Below are 17,444 nucleotides of genomic sequence, written 5' to 3'. Positions count from 1 at the left end.
TAATGGGCAATCCCTTAAGTTCTAATATACATGTACTTCATAGCATACTGCTATACTACCATGTATATTATCACAGTCATAACTTCACAGATCATAGTTCTTGCTGTGAGTCTTCAGGTGTGGCACATAGGCCTCTGCATTAAGAGAAGACACTTCAAAGAAACTCTAGGGCCTTCAGGAACCACACCCATCTAAGCTTATTCATGGCCCCTGGTAAATTTCATTATGGATAATCCTCTTAATCTTCCTCATTATGTTTGCTTGTACAAGTTCCAAACTAGATTTTTAACTACTCCAGTCAGGATCCATATCTTTTATTTTTCCGTTTCTTTCCTCCTGTCTACTTTGTATAAGACTAGAGACATTATGAATGTTATTTATTAATAAGTGAACATCTTTCTTAATGCACTAGCCAGGTGGAAACATTTCCTAATTGCAAAAACATATTACTATGTTACCAAACTGTACCTACAATTGCCTATTTGTAAAGAATTTTACTGGTTGAGATGAATAATATTAGAGGTTAGATCAGAATACTAGAGGTTAGATACTAGAGGTTAGATCAGAAAAGCCACACTAAATATGCTAATGTCATAAAATAAATCATTTTAATAATTAATATACATAAATAGTTTATGGTAGAAACAATAAAGATGTATCAAATCTGCACATTGAATTTCCAAATAGTTTGTAAGGACTATATTCATCTTATTACATTCAAAATAATGATTGAACAATAATGATTATAATTTTTTTCTGAAAATTTTCTTCTTAAATTCTATGTATTTACACAGTATTACAGTAATTCATTGTATTACAGTGCTTGCTAATCTTGAAGAAATGAAATAAAATTATTCTAATGGCATGTAGAAGTTAAAAATAAAATAAAATTATTTGCATATCTTTTATGAAAACAAAATATTTTTTTCTTTAAAAATAAATTATGCACTTTATATTGAAGTGCTATTCTATTAAAGTGTTTAGAAAATAGTTACATTCATTTTTGGCAGTGTGCTCAAACATTCTTATTTGCCATTCCCTCATGCATGATAAAATGAGGTGCAAGCTGTTCACATGTAAGAAGAACAGCTTATTTTCACAGGAAAGGAAATGATACATGAAATAGAATTAATTTTAAAACCCAAGTTTCATATGATAGAGACACAAAAATTCACTATGAAAATGTATTTTCAATGTATTTTAGGTGACACAAACTTTGACTACATCAAAAGTAGTTTTTTAATCATGCTACCCTGTAATATCCATCAAATCAGCATGCTTTTCAATTGTTGATCATAGTCCCCTCTTATAATATGAAGTATCCTGTTTGGTCACCTGGAGGAAGCACAGCAGTTAAACCCATGACTGACCACCTTTTATAAAGGATCCAGAGAAATAAACATCTCCATGACCTCCAAGTGTGCCTTGCAGAAGCAGCATCTTTGGCATGGAGCTGGACAATTTTCCATGTGACAGCCAGGTGGCAGAAGTCTCTGGAGTGGCACAACTTGAAAATGAGCCTTGTGTTTATGGCAGTGATATTTCTGAGCCAAATTTGCTGGTTTAGCTAGCAAACAGGTGAAGGACCAATAATTTTTAAGTTTAACCAAACTGGAAATATTTATAGTCATCCAGGGATAATACCTGAATAGCAATTTGGAGATGAACATGCTTTGGGTCGTTTCTTCTTTGTCTTACTTTTCTTTTTCTTTTTCTCAGCTTTACTTTTGCTTGCCTTCTTTTTCTTGTTTTCCTCTTTATACCATGGTCCCCAGACTCCTCCATTGAGCCGTGGGTTACTCCTGGGGTCTTTGGGGGGGTACCTGACAGGAACTGCAGTCTTGTTGAATTGTGACAGTCTCCGTAGGAGCTTCTTCACAATCCCTGGATACCTGCTGGATAGGTCCACCCTTTCATATGGGTCAGCTGTGATGTTGAAAAGCCATATACTTTTGCCAGTTGACAAGGTAATCCGTTCATTGTGCCATCGGTTTGGTCCCAGGTTGCTGAAAGACTGAGGGGGAACCCAGTCACTGTAGCCAGGATTTCCAGTGAGCAGTTTCCAGTGCTGCACCCTGATGGCTGATTGGATGGCAGTGTTCCAGATCCCGTAGCCTGCTGCCAAGGAGCCATTTTTTGCCTTTGTGTAAATGGGATCAATATTGTGCAAAATATCTACTCGGGGTGAGCGAAGGCCTTCGCTTATAGTCTCCCAGATATCATAACCATCTAGTTGGATGTCTTCATCAATCTGTCCCTCAGCCAGGGAGATCAGAGTGGGATACCAGTCAGTGATGTGCACAAGTTCCTTACATACTGTTCCCTTGTTTTTCAGAAGTGGGCTATGCACAAAGCCAACAGCCCGTATTCCTCCTTCCCAGTATGTTCCTTTGCTACCTCTGAGAGGCCAGTTACTTCCTCCTGCCATTGGCTGGCCGCCATTATCTGAAGAGTAAATGATAATGCTGTTGTTATAGAAACCATATGCTTTTAGGGCCAGAGTCACATTGTTGATTGCTTCATCCAAGCAGGAAAGCATGGCAGCATACCTCCGTCTATTTATGTTGATAATGGATCGGTAGTGTTCAAAATACCTGCCAGGGGCTTGCAGCGGTGAGTGAACAGCTTGGTAGGCAATATATAAAAATATAGGCTTTGCAGGGTTATGGGAAGCCAAGATTTGCTGCACTCTCTGTGTGTACATCTGTGTGGAGTATAGGCCATTGTCATAGTCCCAGGCAGCGTGGTCATTTTCATACAAGTCATAGCCACACATCCCAGGACTGTCACATTTGTAGTGTGTATAGTAATCACCACTTCCCAAAAGGGAACCAAAAAAGGTATCAAATCCTCTCTTGGTGGGCATGCATTCTTTTTTGTAAAAACCCAAGTGCCATTTTCCAACCATATGTGTTGCATAGCCAACCTCCTTCAACTTTTGAGGTAAGGTTGCATTGTCCAGAGGTAAACAGTTGGGTTGGGTAGGTCTTATGATAGAGTGTTGAAGTCCTGTGTGTATCTGATACCTTGAGAAAGAAAGTAAACATTTTGTCAGGGCAGAATAAAAGAGATATTCTACATAAAAAAGATAATGATTCCTAAATTTAAATAATGTTTTTATGAAGATAAGCTTTAATACAAATTATATATGACCAATTCCACATTTCTACTCTTGACTCAAAATTTTTATTCTAATTAGCTTCATATTTAACATTTGAAATGCATAAGTCTAAATGAATGCTTTCAAAACAATGATTTCACCACTTATTTCACAGTCTTATTAAAGTCTTTACAACATAATTAATTCAAATAAACTTCATTCTACTAATTACAGAGTTAATTAAAATAAAATTTAGTCATAATTATATGAAAACTAACAAGAGGAAGGATACATAGAACTGGAGTATTATCATCATTGTTTTCAATTTAGGGATCTTACATTAGCTTCTAAATCATTTCCTGAGATCATTTATTTCAAACTAGCTTTTAAGTACTAAAAGCTCATGAGAAATTGTACAAAAATTTCTTGACTGATTGTCAAAAAATATTTCATACTTAGTCCCTAACCTGTTAGATCTCAGAATTCCAAAAGAAAAAGAGAAGGGGGCTGGGAAGATAGCTCAGTTGGTAAAGGGCTTGCCTTACAAGCACAGGGCCCTGGGTTCGATCCCCAGCACCACAAAAATAAAAAAAAAAAAAAAAAAAAGAAAGAAAGGAAAAGAGAAGGTTTCTTACCATACAGCACTTTATTTTTGCAAAACCATTTTAGAGTAGAAGTGTTAGCTAGTGCTAAGGATTGTTAGAAATGAGTGTTTGTTTGTTAGTGGCTCCCCTGACTTTTATTAGCAACATTTATAATATAGTCTAAGACAATATGGTAACAGTCCTATATGTTAAAATTAAATGAATTTTAATTTCTCATATTTTTCCTCACATACATTTTTCTCAGGACTTTTGTCTAGAAATGGACCATAATTTTTTTCTCAGGACTTTTGTCTAGAAATGGACCATGAGTGGGTCCAGTTAGGTCCAGATATATTTGTTAGTTCAAGACATTTTAAAAGTGACTCACTAGAGTTGTTATGTAAGTTCAAAAACACTTTTAAAAAAAGACGATATAGAAATTATAAAAGAATGATGGTTGCAGAAAATTGTTAGGGTAAATATTAAAATATTCGTGGGATCAGATTACAGAGAGGAGCATTGAGGTCAAAAAACAAAACTTTTTTCACAGTGGTTTATCGTGAAACATCAGCATGTTATATACACAATGGATAAATGGTTCAATTTTTTTTTAAATTGCCCCAATGACTGGGTAATGCAATCATGAGTTCTTTTGGTGTGTTAATTGTAGATATGAAATGTTTTGTGGGAGCTAAAGTAATAGCTGGTCACTACTGCTAAGGTTTGTCCACTTCACAGATCATTAGCCATAAAAGTTTCACAATAACCATAGTTGGAGTAATTTAAAATGTAATAAACTCCCAAAGATAGACATTTCATAAGCATTATTAAACACTACATTCAGAAGGCATTGTTAATGTCCTTGAATATTTGGTCCAGTTCAGAATACAAAACACTTCTGACACCACTGCTTTTGCACATGACAAATTGGTATCACCTATTAAGGCAAACTTGGAGAAAATTAAAAAGGGAGAAATCTGTGTAGGTAAAAATTTTGGAAAGGATTTATGGGGATGGGTTATGTAAATAAATAATTATCATATGCAGAAAATGTACTGGACCAGAATGTCTATTCAATTTCTTGAAAGGATAACTGGTTGGAGTCTTTCTAGTTTTTTTTTTTTTTTTCTCACCTAGTGGTAAAGGCAAAAGGAATTGAAGTTTATGAAAAACTTGAAATAGAAAATATTTGCAGAAGAAAAGAAGTTTGCTGTTTTCATAGATGGTGTAGCATAGGGGATAAATGAGAGTTCAGAGCTATTAATCAACTACATGGTTTCTGTCTTCTCCAGAAAGTAGCATGGTTTTCATATTGGAAAATTTAGAACCAACAACATAAAAGTTTGGCAGGAGCTTTTAAGAGGCATGAGATACTCAGGGCAACTTCTGTTTAAATGCTGAACTCCTGAGTCTCAGAAGAGGGATTTAGGAGTGGCATTTGTGGTATGGTTAAGTATATAGAATTTGGAAACAGTCAGACCTGGATTTGAATTTCCTTACAGCTTTTTAGGCTTGTGGCTTTGAACTTTACTTAATCCTTCTGATCTCAGTTTCCTTGAGTTCCTGTGGGCACTGGAAGTCCAGTGAGGGGAGTACATTTAATAAAAGTAACTTTTACTTTAACTACCCTGGAGTGTAGAATTGTTTGTTACATAAAGTTTTATAATTTACAGACTTTCCTTCACATACATTATTGTATTTGATCCTTACTACTATAGTATGAACATAACAAGAATCTAATTCATTCTTTATGTTCATTTTACAGGTGGGAAAATAGAAAGGTTGAGAAATTGTGCTATATTTTTCTTATGTCCCTCAACCTGCTCCACCAAGCTGTAACACTGATTCCTGAACAGCAGGGCTAAGTCTAACGCTTGTTCTTTCTCTTTTATTTTATTTATTTTTTTTTTTTGAGAGTTAATATTAGTACTTTCTAAAAAATCAAGGAGCAGAGGAAAGATGCCAGAAAACTTGAGTAGCAAATCTGTTCTAATTTTCCAATAAAAAAGGAGGAAGAATTTGCAAACCGGATTGTGAGGCTTATGTTGGTCATAGAAAAATGTGAGAATGATTTTTTTAAGTAGATGATTTGTGAACATTTCCAAAAGAACAAATTAGACAGAGTCAAGAGAAAAGTCCTGCTGGGATAGTTTCATTTCCTCCCTTTCCTTTCTTTTTTTCTTTTCTTTTTAAGGATCAGCATTACGTAAATGTCTTAGGAGTGCTGTAGCATTTGAAAAATGTTCCCAGGAAGCTTGTCTTATAAAAGAATGGAAAATCAACTAGATTGGAGGTAAGAATGAAAATTTCACACTTTAATACCAATTAATGCAGCACAGAAAATTTTATTTTATACAATCTTTAGACTCCACGATTCTATGAATTAGGTAGTGATATTCCATTGAAACTTTAAACAAAGTAAACAAACAAAAATCTCCCAAAATACTTAGAATAATAATTTAGTGACTTGTCCAAGTTTTACAGCTTGAATCCTTAGGGTTCACACTGGATTCAGGTTTTTGACTTTGTAGATTCTTCCATGGTACACAAACAGCTAGTTAAACAGCTAGATCCATTTAAAGTTTGGATTAATTTATTATTTATTTACCTGAATTATTTGCTAATTTGCTCAGTTGAGCAACATTACTGAGTGCATAATGTGTGACAGGAGAACTAATTTAGTATTCCTTCCTCTACAAAGCTTTGTTATTTACCATGTGAGCTGAAAGTAAAGGTCTACCAAGTACAAATTATCTGGGCCCTGGGATCAGGTGTGGGTGGAGACAGTGCCTGTCAATCACGTGCAAAGCAAACTACTGGTTCTGTTTCTCCCTTCTTTCCATTAAGAATGCTAAGGAGTGCTCGCTTCGGCAGCACATATACTAAAATTGGAACGATACAGAGAAGATTAGCATGGCCCCTGCTCAAGGATGACACGCAAATTCGTGAAGATGCTAACAGACACCATCTTAATCAAGTGATTAAAGTTAACATCATCAGTTATGGGACAAACCAAAATTTTGTTGGATGTTATTGTAACAGATAGGATTCACTGAGAAAGCACAGTGTTATTTCTGTGATGTTGAAGCCAAAGATGTGTAACCTGAATTTAATCCCAAGATTATGTAGTTCAAAGGACTGATGAGCTCTTCCAGTTGGAAAGGAGACATTATAATTAAATGCAATAGGTGATTCTAAATTTGAATGAATATTCTTAAAGAATACACAAAACTTTGATGAAGTCTCAGGTTGAAAAGGGAATAACAATGTTAACTTCTTGATTTTGATGATTGATTTGTGGCTAATTTTAGGAGACTATCCTTACTTGTAGGAAATACAGGGTAAACTATTGGAGATACAGGGGCCAGGTGTTGGCAATTAACTTTCAAAAACTTTGTCATTTGTGTTTTACTTGCAATTTTTCTATAAATATGAGATTGTTTCAAATTTTATAAAAAGTGTATTAGACAAAGCTAACTAAGATAAATGGAAGACATTTCAGTTGAATAAATCAATTTTTTACCTGTTATAAAAGACTGTGCAAAACGATCTGAGATGTTGGATACCTCAAACCATGAATTTAATAAAAACAAAAGCAAAAATGAGAGCTAAAATACTAATGAGAGAATACACTATACAAAAGCACTGTGTGCAAATTTTTAAGAGTAATAATCCCACTGAATGCTACTCAGAGCATATCTGGAAAATAGTCAATATCTAAGCATGTGCCTCAATATGTACACATTTTTCATTTATAAATCACACATATATACTATTGTACTTAGTTTTGAACATTATAAAATGTACAAAATATAGAAATCTAAAAGAATGAGATAAAAATAAATGAGTAGAATTTCTAGCATTTCTTCTTGAATTTCAGTGAATTATCTTGTTTTGCCCTAGGGTGTATGCACTCCAAATTCAACATAGGTATTGAAAGTGGACTGTAGGGCTGAGAATTGAGACACAGAAATTATTTAGAAGGCTATTAGATTAGGTCAAAGATGATGGTGGCTTGGACTACCATCTAGTGGCAGTAAAAATGGAAAGAAGTGGGTGGATCGAATGTATCCTTTCAATTTAGAACTGATAGAACTAAATCCGTAAGTGGCTGATAGAGGAAGTGAGAGAAAAAGGAAATGGTAAAGAATGATTTCCAGATTTGTAGCTTTTATAACTTGGTGAATGGTCCAACTCATCTCTTGTTTTATTCTAGAGTATGGAATTAGGACTAATCGGTAATGTTATAAAGATGATGATTAAAACTTAATGCAAAAAAGGAATTTTCACAAAAGAAAATGAACAAACAGTAAAGCAGGCTAGATGGTCATCTGCCAAGGATTTTGTAAAAAACGATTCCAGAATTGGAAAAGAAGTTCTAGTTGACCTTTAAGTTTCCCTCTGGCTATAATAATCCATGAGTCAAAGACTACCGCTCAGTATTAAAATAAAAGCCTCCATATAATCTGTGAACAGTTTTTGAAACCAAATTTATAATATCATTTACAGATCTTTGATAAGGAAGTTTCCAAAATACATTTGTATATATTTATTTATTCTTTGCATAATATAAAATTTGTTTTAAAATAAGATTTGTTTTCAAGTAACATATTTTGAGTGTTCGCATCACCTAGCTAAAAATAAAAAGAAAATAATTTTGAAATTTAGTGGACTTTTTGTCACCATCTTGCTACCACGTAAAGAAAATGCCATACAAATGATAGTGAACCTAGTACTGATGCCAAATCTGTTAAAAGTAATAGCCATAATCCTCACTTTTCTGCCAATTTAAAAGAAAAATGCTAAGTGGGTCTTTCAACTTGGCATAAAAATATGTAAAAAGTTTTCTAATTAGTTTTATGTTAATTTATATTACTGGGAGCTAGCTACTGTAGTTTGACTTTTCTTTATCTAAAAATGATTAGTACAACACTATTGTTTTAAACTAATTACACATTTATCATTATAAGTGGAATGAAATATGAATCCTAATAGTTCCATGCAGATTCTCAGGTACAGGATGATTAGAGAGTACAAAATAAGCCAATAGTGGAGTACAAATTAATTTTTGAAGGAAGCAAAGGTATAAGAGATTGCAGTTTACAAATTAAATACCAATCAGATATTCATAAGCTAGAAAACACCAATATGCAAATAAAATATCAGATATTCATAAGTAAGAAAATATAACTATTATTACATATTCTGAGAGGTGTTCATTCATCACTTCCTTTCAAAAGATTCTCTTGTGTCAAAGACAAATTCTATTTATAGGGCTTAATTTCATCCTTCAGTTAATTATATCTTCTGGAGATGGGTGCAGCTGGAGGAGGGGTGTCACAACCAGACTATGCCTAGTTTTTTATCTCATGACTGAATAGATGAATGAATTCCTCATTTAATACTCATTTGCCTACTATGTGCCAGAAAATGTACTAACTTTGGGGGTCACAGAGATGATTGAGATGGTCCCTGCTCTCAAGGAACTCAATCTAGTGAAGAGACAGACAAGTAATTAGAGGATTATTATAAGAGTTGTAAGTGCTATCAGTAGATAACTGAAGACTTTTGTAAGTGCTCATATCAGGGTTGAGAACTCTCTCCTAAGGGATAGAGTTTTAGCGCATTCATAAGAGTGTCTGGGTAAACGCAGAACAAAGGCAACCAGTTGAAAGAACATGGATGAAAAACACATTCAGAAGGGTATCAGCATTTAAGGTGATTCTTGTAGGAGGAAGAGCAATCCAGGTGAAAAACTAAAGGGAAGACAAAAAGAGTGTTTCAGTAAGAGGAGCACAATTGTCAAATCCAAAATGCACAAGACTGTGGCCCTCTATGATTCAAGAGTTTAGAATACAAGAGCAAAGATTTAGACTCCACTTGATGGAAGATTAGTCTACGGAAACAGGTATATGCTAAACATCAGAGAGCTGCATTACAATATAGAGCTCTATTTAATGTCAAGGTCATAGGAAGGCACAGAAGTACTTTTGAAAACAGAGTGATATAATAGAAGCCTTGCTTTCAAAAGTTCATTGTGGTCATGTGAAGAATGGATTGGAATGAAATAAGACATAGGCAAGGAGATTTACCCAAATCCAAGAGATAAAGGATGATAGTCAAGACTAGGATAAGTGACAGTGAAGACAAATTAGGAGATCAGAGATTCTAACTAGGGACATTTAATAGGGCTGCAAACTAAAGGGAGCATGGGAAAAGGAAATGTTAACACTAGGCCACCATGTCTGGTCCGGGTGACTGGCAAGAGCAATTTCCTTGCATTTAGTTATGAAACCCAGAAGAAGGAACGGAATAAGGGGAAGATGATGAGTTTTGCTCTGCTTAGCCAAAAGTACCTGGAGGATAGCCACCTGGAAATGTATGGATGAAGCAAAATAAAGGTTTGAGGCTCATCATCTTATAGGTAAGTGTGTTGGGGAGTGAATTAATGAGGCATTATAAAGAAGCTAGAGAGAAAACAGGAATTAAAAAGGGGAGGAGGTGGATCTCTGAAAATGGAAAGGAAAACAATAGAATAGAGTTAGGGGACTGAAGGGTAGGGAGGAGGGGATGGAAGAGTAGGTACTAGGGAATTAAATGGACCAAATTATGCTATCTGCATGTATGAAAATATCACAGTGTATCCCCTTTTATGTGTAAATGTAATGTACTGATTAAAAAAATAAATAAAAGGGTGACCTATAGAGTAGAAGAAGGAAATTAGGGTAGGGGAGAAGGGGAGGGAAAGGGGAAATACTGGGAAATGAAATGGAGCAAATTATATTATGAATATGTCATGTATGAATATGTGACAAAGAATTCTACTATTATGTATAAATATTGTGCCCTAGTAAAAGCACAATCCGAAAAAAGATAGAATGTAGGCTAAGGGCCAAAGACAGAGCCCAGAAGATACTATCATTTAGCAAGAAGTGCTAACAAAAGTCTGAGATGAAATAACTATTGTGTGAGCTGAAGTAGTGGAGGAGAGTTTTAGGGACCTGAGAGCATCACGTACCATAGAGAAGCAGGGAGAGGTGAGCACTGAAAAGCAGTGACTGCGTTGGGCAATAAGCATGCGTAACTTCACAGGTACACTTAAAAAAAAAAGCGTGAGAAGAAACTCAGAACTTAATGAATGGAAAGTGAAAAAGTACAGATAGTGAACATAGACTATTTCAAGAGGTGGGACTACAAGTGCTGATGTGCAGAAGTGTATGTGCTGCATCGTGGAGTTGTTTTCACTCGGCCAGGATGGAGTGTCCATTACGTTACTGTGCTTTTGTAATAAAAATTTCCAAAATTTCATGAGGGAAGGACTATCTTCACTGTTATGTCCATATCACCTAAAAAAACACCAGGGTCATAATAAGACATTATAAATCCTGAATGAATGAACGAGTCTGTGTGTTGCTAGAGAGAGAAAGAAAAACATGTAAGGATGTACATCAAGCTGTTAAACAAGATTATTTCCAGGGAGATATTAACTGTAGGGCAGAAAATTTTACTGTCTGTTTTATGAACTTACACATAAACTTAGATGATCAGGTTTCAAAAAATTAACTTATATTCTACTCAGATTAATATGAGACTGATTTTATCAAGGCAGTGAATTAAAATTAAAAAAGATTAAATCTAAATGCCAATTGAATGGGAACATTCATTCATCTCATCAAGAAATGTTATTCCTGTTATTGACATCTTCTCGGGAGACTACCTGTAGACCACAAGAAAGGGATGGCATGAACTGAATAAATTATTTATTTATTCCCTCAAAACCAGGGAACATATTCCTTATTTTGAAAAAGAAAATGAGGAAAATTTGTCAACTTCTAAATTCTGTTTTCCTTATCATCAGAACCTGTTGTTTGTCCTTCCAAATGTCCTCCTCATTCACAATATGCTAACATTTATGATATCAAAGCTTTTTCTACACTGATTACAGTTTTCCTGGTCTCCATGGAAACTTGGCTGCAAATCACATGTTAAGTAGTTCCTTTCTGGAACTAGTTTCCATCCAAAATTAAGTTTCTTTCCTACTAGAGGATCTTCTCTTTCATTCTTTTCTTTCATGTTCTTTTCTTTTTTCCTTCCTTTCTTCCCTCCATCCTTTCCTTCTCCTCCTTCTCCTTCTCCTCTCTTTCTCCCTTCCTTACTTCCTTCCAGAATTATTTTTTAAAGACCCATTCTTAAAAGGAAAAAAAACTTACTATATAATTTACAAACTACCAGGCTACCTACCATTTATCGAAATGAATATTTGCTTATGTAATCAGTGAATTCATCATTTGAAAAATTACTTACAGAATACAATTTAAGAAGCAACTTTGCAGATGCATTTAAAATTATTTAATTTACAGAAATTATTCCAAGCAGACATATATTCCTTAAAGCAAAGTGTATCCATAATGACAAAATAAAATTTATATTGTTTTGCCCTGTTGATATGACTGCAGAATACTATTGTTTTAATATCCTTTATTCTCATCAGAAAATTCACTTAAGGTGTAAACCAGGGAGATACTTAAATATTACACCATGCAACTTTGACCTAGTAGTAAATTGCTCAGGGCCTAGCAAGTTGCTGAGGCTGACTTTGAACTTGTGATCCTTCTGCCTCAGCCTCTTGAGCCACTACAGGCATGCACCACCAGGCTCAACTTGGAATTTTCAAAGTAAGATATTAATTTCCTAATAAAAATTTAAAGTTCTTTCAATTATTTAAAATTATAATCTCTCACTTTCTTTTATATTAATTGCTTCATCAAGATTTAGTTATTCTTCTAGAGATGGGACTGCTTTATATAAGAAATTCAACATATTCTTTGTATTTCTGACTTTGAAGAAAGAAAAGTTATGAGAAGTTTGACATTTATTGTTATCAGGAGTCTTCTTTAGAAATTAGCTGAACAAAAAGTTCTACTTTTTAAGCAGAATTTCCTCTTAGATGTGTCTGGGAAGCATCTGTCAAGCAATTGAGTATCTTTGCACCTGAAATTATCCACAGAGAAAGTATTTCATGTCAGACTCATGTGGAACTTATCAGTGTCTTAGCTGCAAGCCATATGAAAGCAAACTGAAATTCAAGACAGCTTACCTAATAGAGAAAATGAGGCAATTCCCAGAAAAAACCCACAAGTTCAATTTAATAAAAACCACATTTATTAAGTACCCACACTTGCCAGGCTCTGTACGGCAAGCGGGTAGGGGAGAGCCTAAAGGACATTAAGATAATATGACAAATAATTCTGTGGGAAATGTTGCACTACATTAGATATCATAAGTAGAGAAAAATTTTTATGACTTAGAGAAAGCTGAGAATATATTTGTTTATTTTTTGTGACAGTTGGGTTTATTACACTTTCATTATATTATTTTAAAAAGATGTTTATAATTGTATGTCATAAAGAAGTTTCAACTAAAGAGAAAGAGAATTATTCAGTGAATAAAACTGCATAATTGATAAGATCAGATCCTTAATGCTAATGAAATTCGTTTAGGTATCATTAGAAACAGGACATAGAAACTGATTAACAGGTATTAAGTATTTTTTTCCTAAAAGATAAATTCATGAACTTTAATCTGTGACTTTGTCCTTTCATTATTATATTTTCTAAATTCTAACAGTGATGACTGCTGACTCTGTCTTGAATGCAAATATTGAACTATTTTGAATAGCTTAGGATTTATTAACAAAATGGCAGTATTACTAAGCAATTACTGCTGGCAGGTAAGGATTTAAAGTTGATATTTTATATTCTGAAGTATTGAACTTTATAAGTAGTTTTCTATAAGTGTAAAAAAATTAGCAAATTAAAAGATTCATTGCCCAAATATTAATTATAAATCATCTTTCTTCCCCTATCACATTACAGTAGCATGCATGAATTTCATATTGCAATTCTTTTCACTTAACATTCTCCTTTATGTAGAAAAATACTCGGAGCATTGGCTATATTGTTCTCTGGACTTTTTAGTAAATTGGAAATATTTAATAGTGATGATAGTAATTTTCAAAACCAAAAAGAAAAATAGAAAAATAAACACACTCTGAATATTTCTAGTAGATGAAACCTACTGCCTTGAAACACACCCTGGGGGTGAACTGCTCCCACCTGCCTCATTATCTGAATGTCATTATCACAGTTCATGCTACCTGTATCTCTCTCTTTTTTTGGGGGGTGGGCGGGGCAGGTCACCAGGGATTGAACTCAGGGGCACTCAACCACATCCCCAACCCTATGTTATATTTTATATACAGACAGAATCTCACTGAGTTGCTTAGCGCCTCACTTTTGTTGAGGCTGGCTTTGAACTGGAGATCCTCCTGCCTCAGCCTCCCCAGCTGCTGGGATTACAGGTGAGCAACACCGTGCGCGGCCACCTATATCTCTCTTGCTGCAGTTAAAGAGCTTTCTCTTTCTGTCATTGCTAAATATGAAGAGCAGATGGTCAACACTTTCTCTCTCACAGTGATCAGATATTTTTTCTCTGAGAATGATATCCGAAAAGTACTAGTGCTGTGAAAAGTAATCACAGTGAAGGCAGATCATTTTCCTTCAAGAGAGAGCTCACTGCTTGCAGGCTGGAAAGGGCACTAACTGGAAAACTCCACAGTTTTATCTCTCAGGCTCTCTGGCAACTCTGTTTTGCCTTCTGCAATAAGTTTGCAAACTTATTGGATCCACAGTCCAGCATCTCCTTGGAGGCAATCACTCATTTTTGGCATGCATGTGAGAAAGGAAATATATCTGTCAGAAGTGAGGTTGGTGGAGGATTGATAGAGGTTGTACTTTATCTCTAGATACTCTGCCTTGACATTATAGGAAGTTTTTCAGCACATATTGTGTGAACAATCCAGTTTACCTGGTCATATTAAGAAAAGCCCACTAAGAATCAAAATTCCTGGATTTTGAATCCTGTATAACCTTGAGCAATTCAGTTAGCCTGAACCTCAGACTCTTCATTTGTAAAGAAGATATTAATAATAGCATTATATGAACTCCACAGGATTATTTTGAGGGAGAGTGAAGGATTAAATGAAATAAAACACAGAGTGTGTTGTAAATTGTAAAACTTTTTGTAAATGCTAGTTATAACTAATTTTTCCCACTTCTTCTCCTTTTACCCTCCTTGTTCATCATCCTTCAATTCCATATCTACTTCCACCTCCTGCTCTACTGCGTGCAGGTGAAGAAACTGAAACCAAACTAATGCAAAACAATACCATTTGAGGGAGTAGCGTAATACTATCTCTTTCTATTTCCAAGTAGTTAGGATGGAATTCCCAAATGTCAAACTAAACTAAGGTTTAGTCCATGGAGCTGCTGTCTTTACTTTTCTTTGAAAAATGTGGCATTTTCTTTAAATGTTTATGAAGGAAATAGGAAAACCCAAGTTACTTGCCAATTATTCAAGGTTTTTTTTTTTTTTTTTTTTTCCCCCAAAACAACAAATATTCTGAACAGGGACAGCTTGTAAAAAGGAATATAGGTATAGAATCTTTAGGAGTATTTATGGTTTGCTGACTTATAGCTACTTATAAACAAAATTCAACTGTTTGTAGGTTGGGTTAGTTAGACTTTCCATTATTAATTTAATATGTACATCTAGATATATTCCAAATGTAGAGATAAGTTTTTTTTCCCCAAAATTCTCTTTGGAGTGCTTTTAATATTAAGTAATGTTTATTTTATTTTCCAGAGGAAAGATTTGATGGATAAATCTCAGTTGGGATATTCTATCCATTTTTTTTTGCTTATTCTTTACTCATATTATAAATATCAAGATATTACAAAAACATTGTACCTATGACCCAGGAAACCATACCCATGATTGATCATAGATTTCTCACCTGATGTATCATGGAAAGCTCCCAAAAGGTAACTTTAGGATTCCTTGCAGTAAATACTATCCTTTATAGTCCTGCTTCTAGTGCCTGTTGCCCCTTGACCTGTACCAAGAGGAATCATGGGCCCATCTGCTATGCCTTGCCTGCCACCTCCTCTCACCCTCATGAACTTTTACAATCTTGAAAGGTAAAATGTTGTCTTAGCTGTCTTGCCACTAGGATACAAGAGTCTGAAAATCAGGTTAGCAATATTTTATAATAGAATGAAAATGCTTTTAAAAGCACATTCGATTAACTAAAAATTATATTCAGAAACTGTGTTAATGTATTTCTTGAATGACATATTTAGAAAATTTAGAAAAACACATTAAAAAAATAGATCATATAGACAATATAGTTAGAAGGATACTAAGGGAAATATAAGTGACTGGACCTGCTAAAGAAGAATGTTATTCCCTTTATGACTTACCAGTGTATTATTAGGGTGTTTTATATGTTTGATATATGATTACCAATCACTCTGCAATACTATTTCACATTAATTTCATTGGGTTTATTTTACTTTGAAATTACTATCCTCTGAAACAATGTAACTGAGGATTAAAATGGCAAATTTATTAAAAAGAATTTATATGCTTCTGTTTGCATAAATGGGTTTTATAATAACAACTTTCCCATTGAGTCACTGTGAGGAGAGAAAGAGTCAGTTTATGTGAAGTTCTTAGAATAGTGCCTAGCACGTAGAAGCACAGTCATTTCAGAGTTCAGTAGGATCATTGAACTGTTGGCAGATCTCATACATTTTCTGGCCTATAGGTGGTTGTCTGGTCTTACCTAAAAATAGTAAATAAAATTCTCCAAGAAACCACCACTTGTCAACTTTTGGTGCAGTACCAAAAAAAAAAAAAAAGCCAATATTATCTGTAAAAGCAACACAAATACATCTACCTTTCCCAACTGAATACCTCTTTGAGGCTGATTTTTCTTAATATGCTTCAACAGAAAAAACAAATGCAAAGAGAAATCCAGTTACCTTCTATTAAGATAAATGTTAAAGGGACTAGCAAAAATGACAAGGAATGCCACTCTTTACACTATTCATTTTTTTTGAAGAATATATATATGTGTGTGTATATATAGTATATATACTTATATATATTTTATGAAAAATCTATTTATATTAACAGGTAATTATTATTTTTAAGTGAATGCATATTTAAAATTTTTTTTATTTCTATTATGGTAAAAGCAAGTAAGTGTAACTCATATAAGCAAATGTTTTGGTATCTCCAGTGATTTGTAAGAGTGCAAAGGTGCCCTGAGACCAAAAAATCTGAGAACTGCTGATGTCTTAAATTTCTCTAAATCACTCTGGTTAGAGCTGAGAATGTAGCTCAATTCTATGGCACTTGCCTAGCATGCTTGAAACTCTGGTTCTAATCCCCAGAACCACAAAACTGAACAAAACACCTTATTCTATGGCTAAATTTTTCTGAATACATGTATCAGCCAATGCCAATATGTCAACCTTTCTTCCTTTAAATTTCAAAAGTCTTCTATTATCAAACCTAAATAGCACATAATTTTATGAAACAATATTTTATAGTAAACAGAAAATGGGATTTGGAATAAAAATTCCAAAATTGGCTAGGTGCAGTGGTGCACAACTGTAATCCCAGAGGCTGAGACAGGAGAATTGCAAGTTCAAAGCCAGTTGCAGCAAAAGTGAGGTGTTAAGCAAGTCAGTGAGACACTGTCAGTAAAAAAAAAAAAAAAAAAAGACTGGGATGTAACTCAGTTGTCAAGTGCTCCTAAATTCAATGCCTGGTACTCCCACCCCCCATAAAAATTCTGATATTGAATCCATTACTAAATTTGTAACAAAATGAAAAAATTATTTTTAAAGACA

General features: G+C 34.3%; 1 protein-coding gene and 1 pseudogene across 1 annotated transcript in view; one reads left to right on the top strand and one right to left on the bottom strand.

Moving 5' to 3' along the window:
• Positions 1 to 828: 828 nt before the first annotated feature.
• Positions 829 to 17,444, bottom strand: part of Arsj (arylsulfatase family member J) — an 89,661-nt gene continuing 73,045 nt past the window's right edge. The window contains exon 2 of the mRNA XM_047566950.1: positions 829 to 3,026. Coding sequence (XP_047422906.1) covers positions 1,628 to 3,026 — 1,399 coding nt within the window. The 3' untranslated portion in view covers positions 829 to 1,627. The remainder of the gene's footprint in view (positions 3,027 to 17,444) is intronic.
• On the top strand, positions 6,543 to 6,658 carry LOC124995198 (uncharacterized; annotated as a pseudogene).

Source organism: Sciurus carolinensis, chromosome 10 (assembly GCF_902686445.1).
Source record: "Sciurus carolinensis chromosome 10, mSciCar1.2, whole genome shotgun sequence".
Classification (NCBI taxonomy): Eukaryota; Metazoa; Chordata; class Mammalia; order Rodentia; family Sciuridae; genus Sciurus; species Sciurus carolinensis.
Note: the sequence above shows the minus strand (reverse complement) of the source record. Positions and strands in the feature narration are given on the sequence as shown.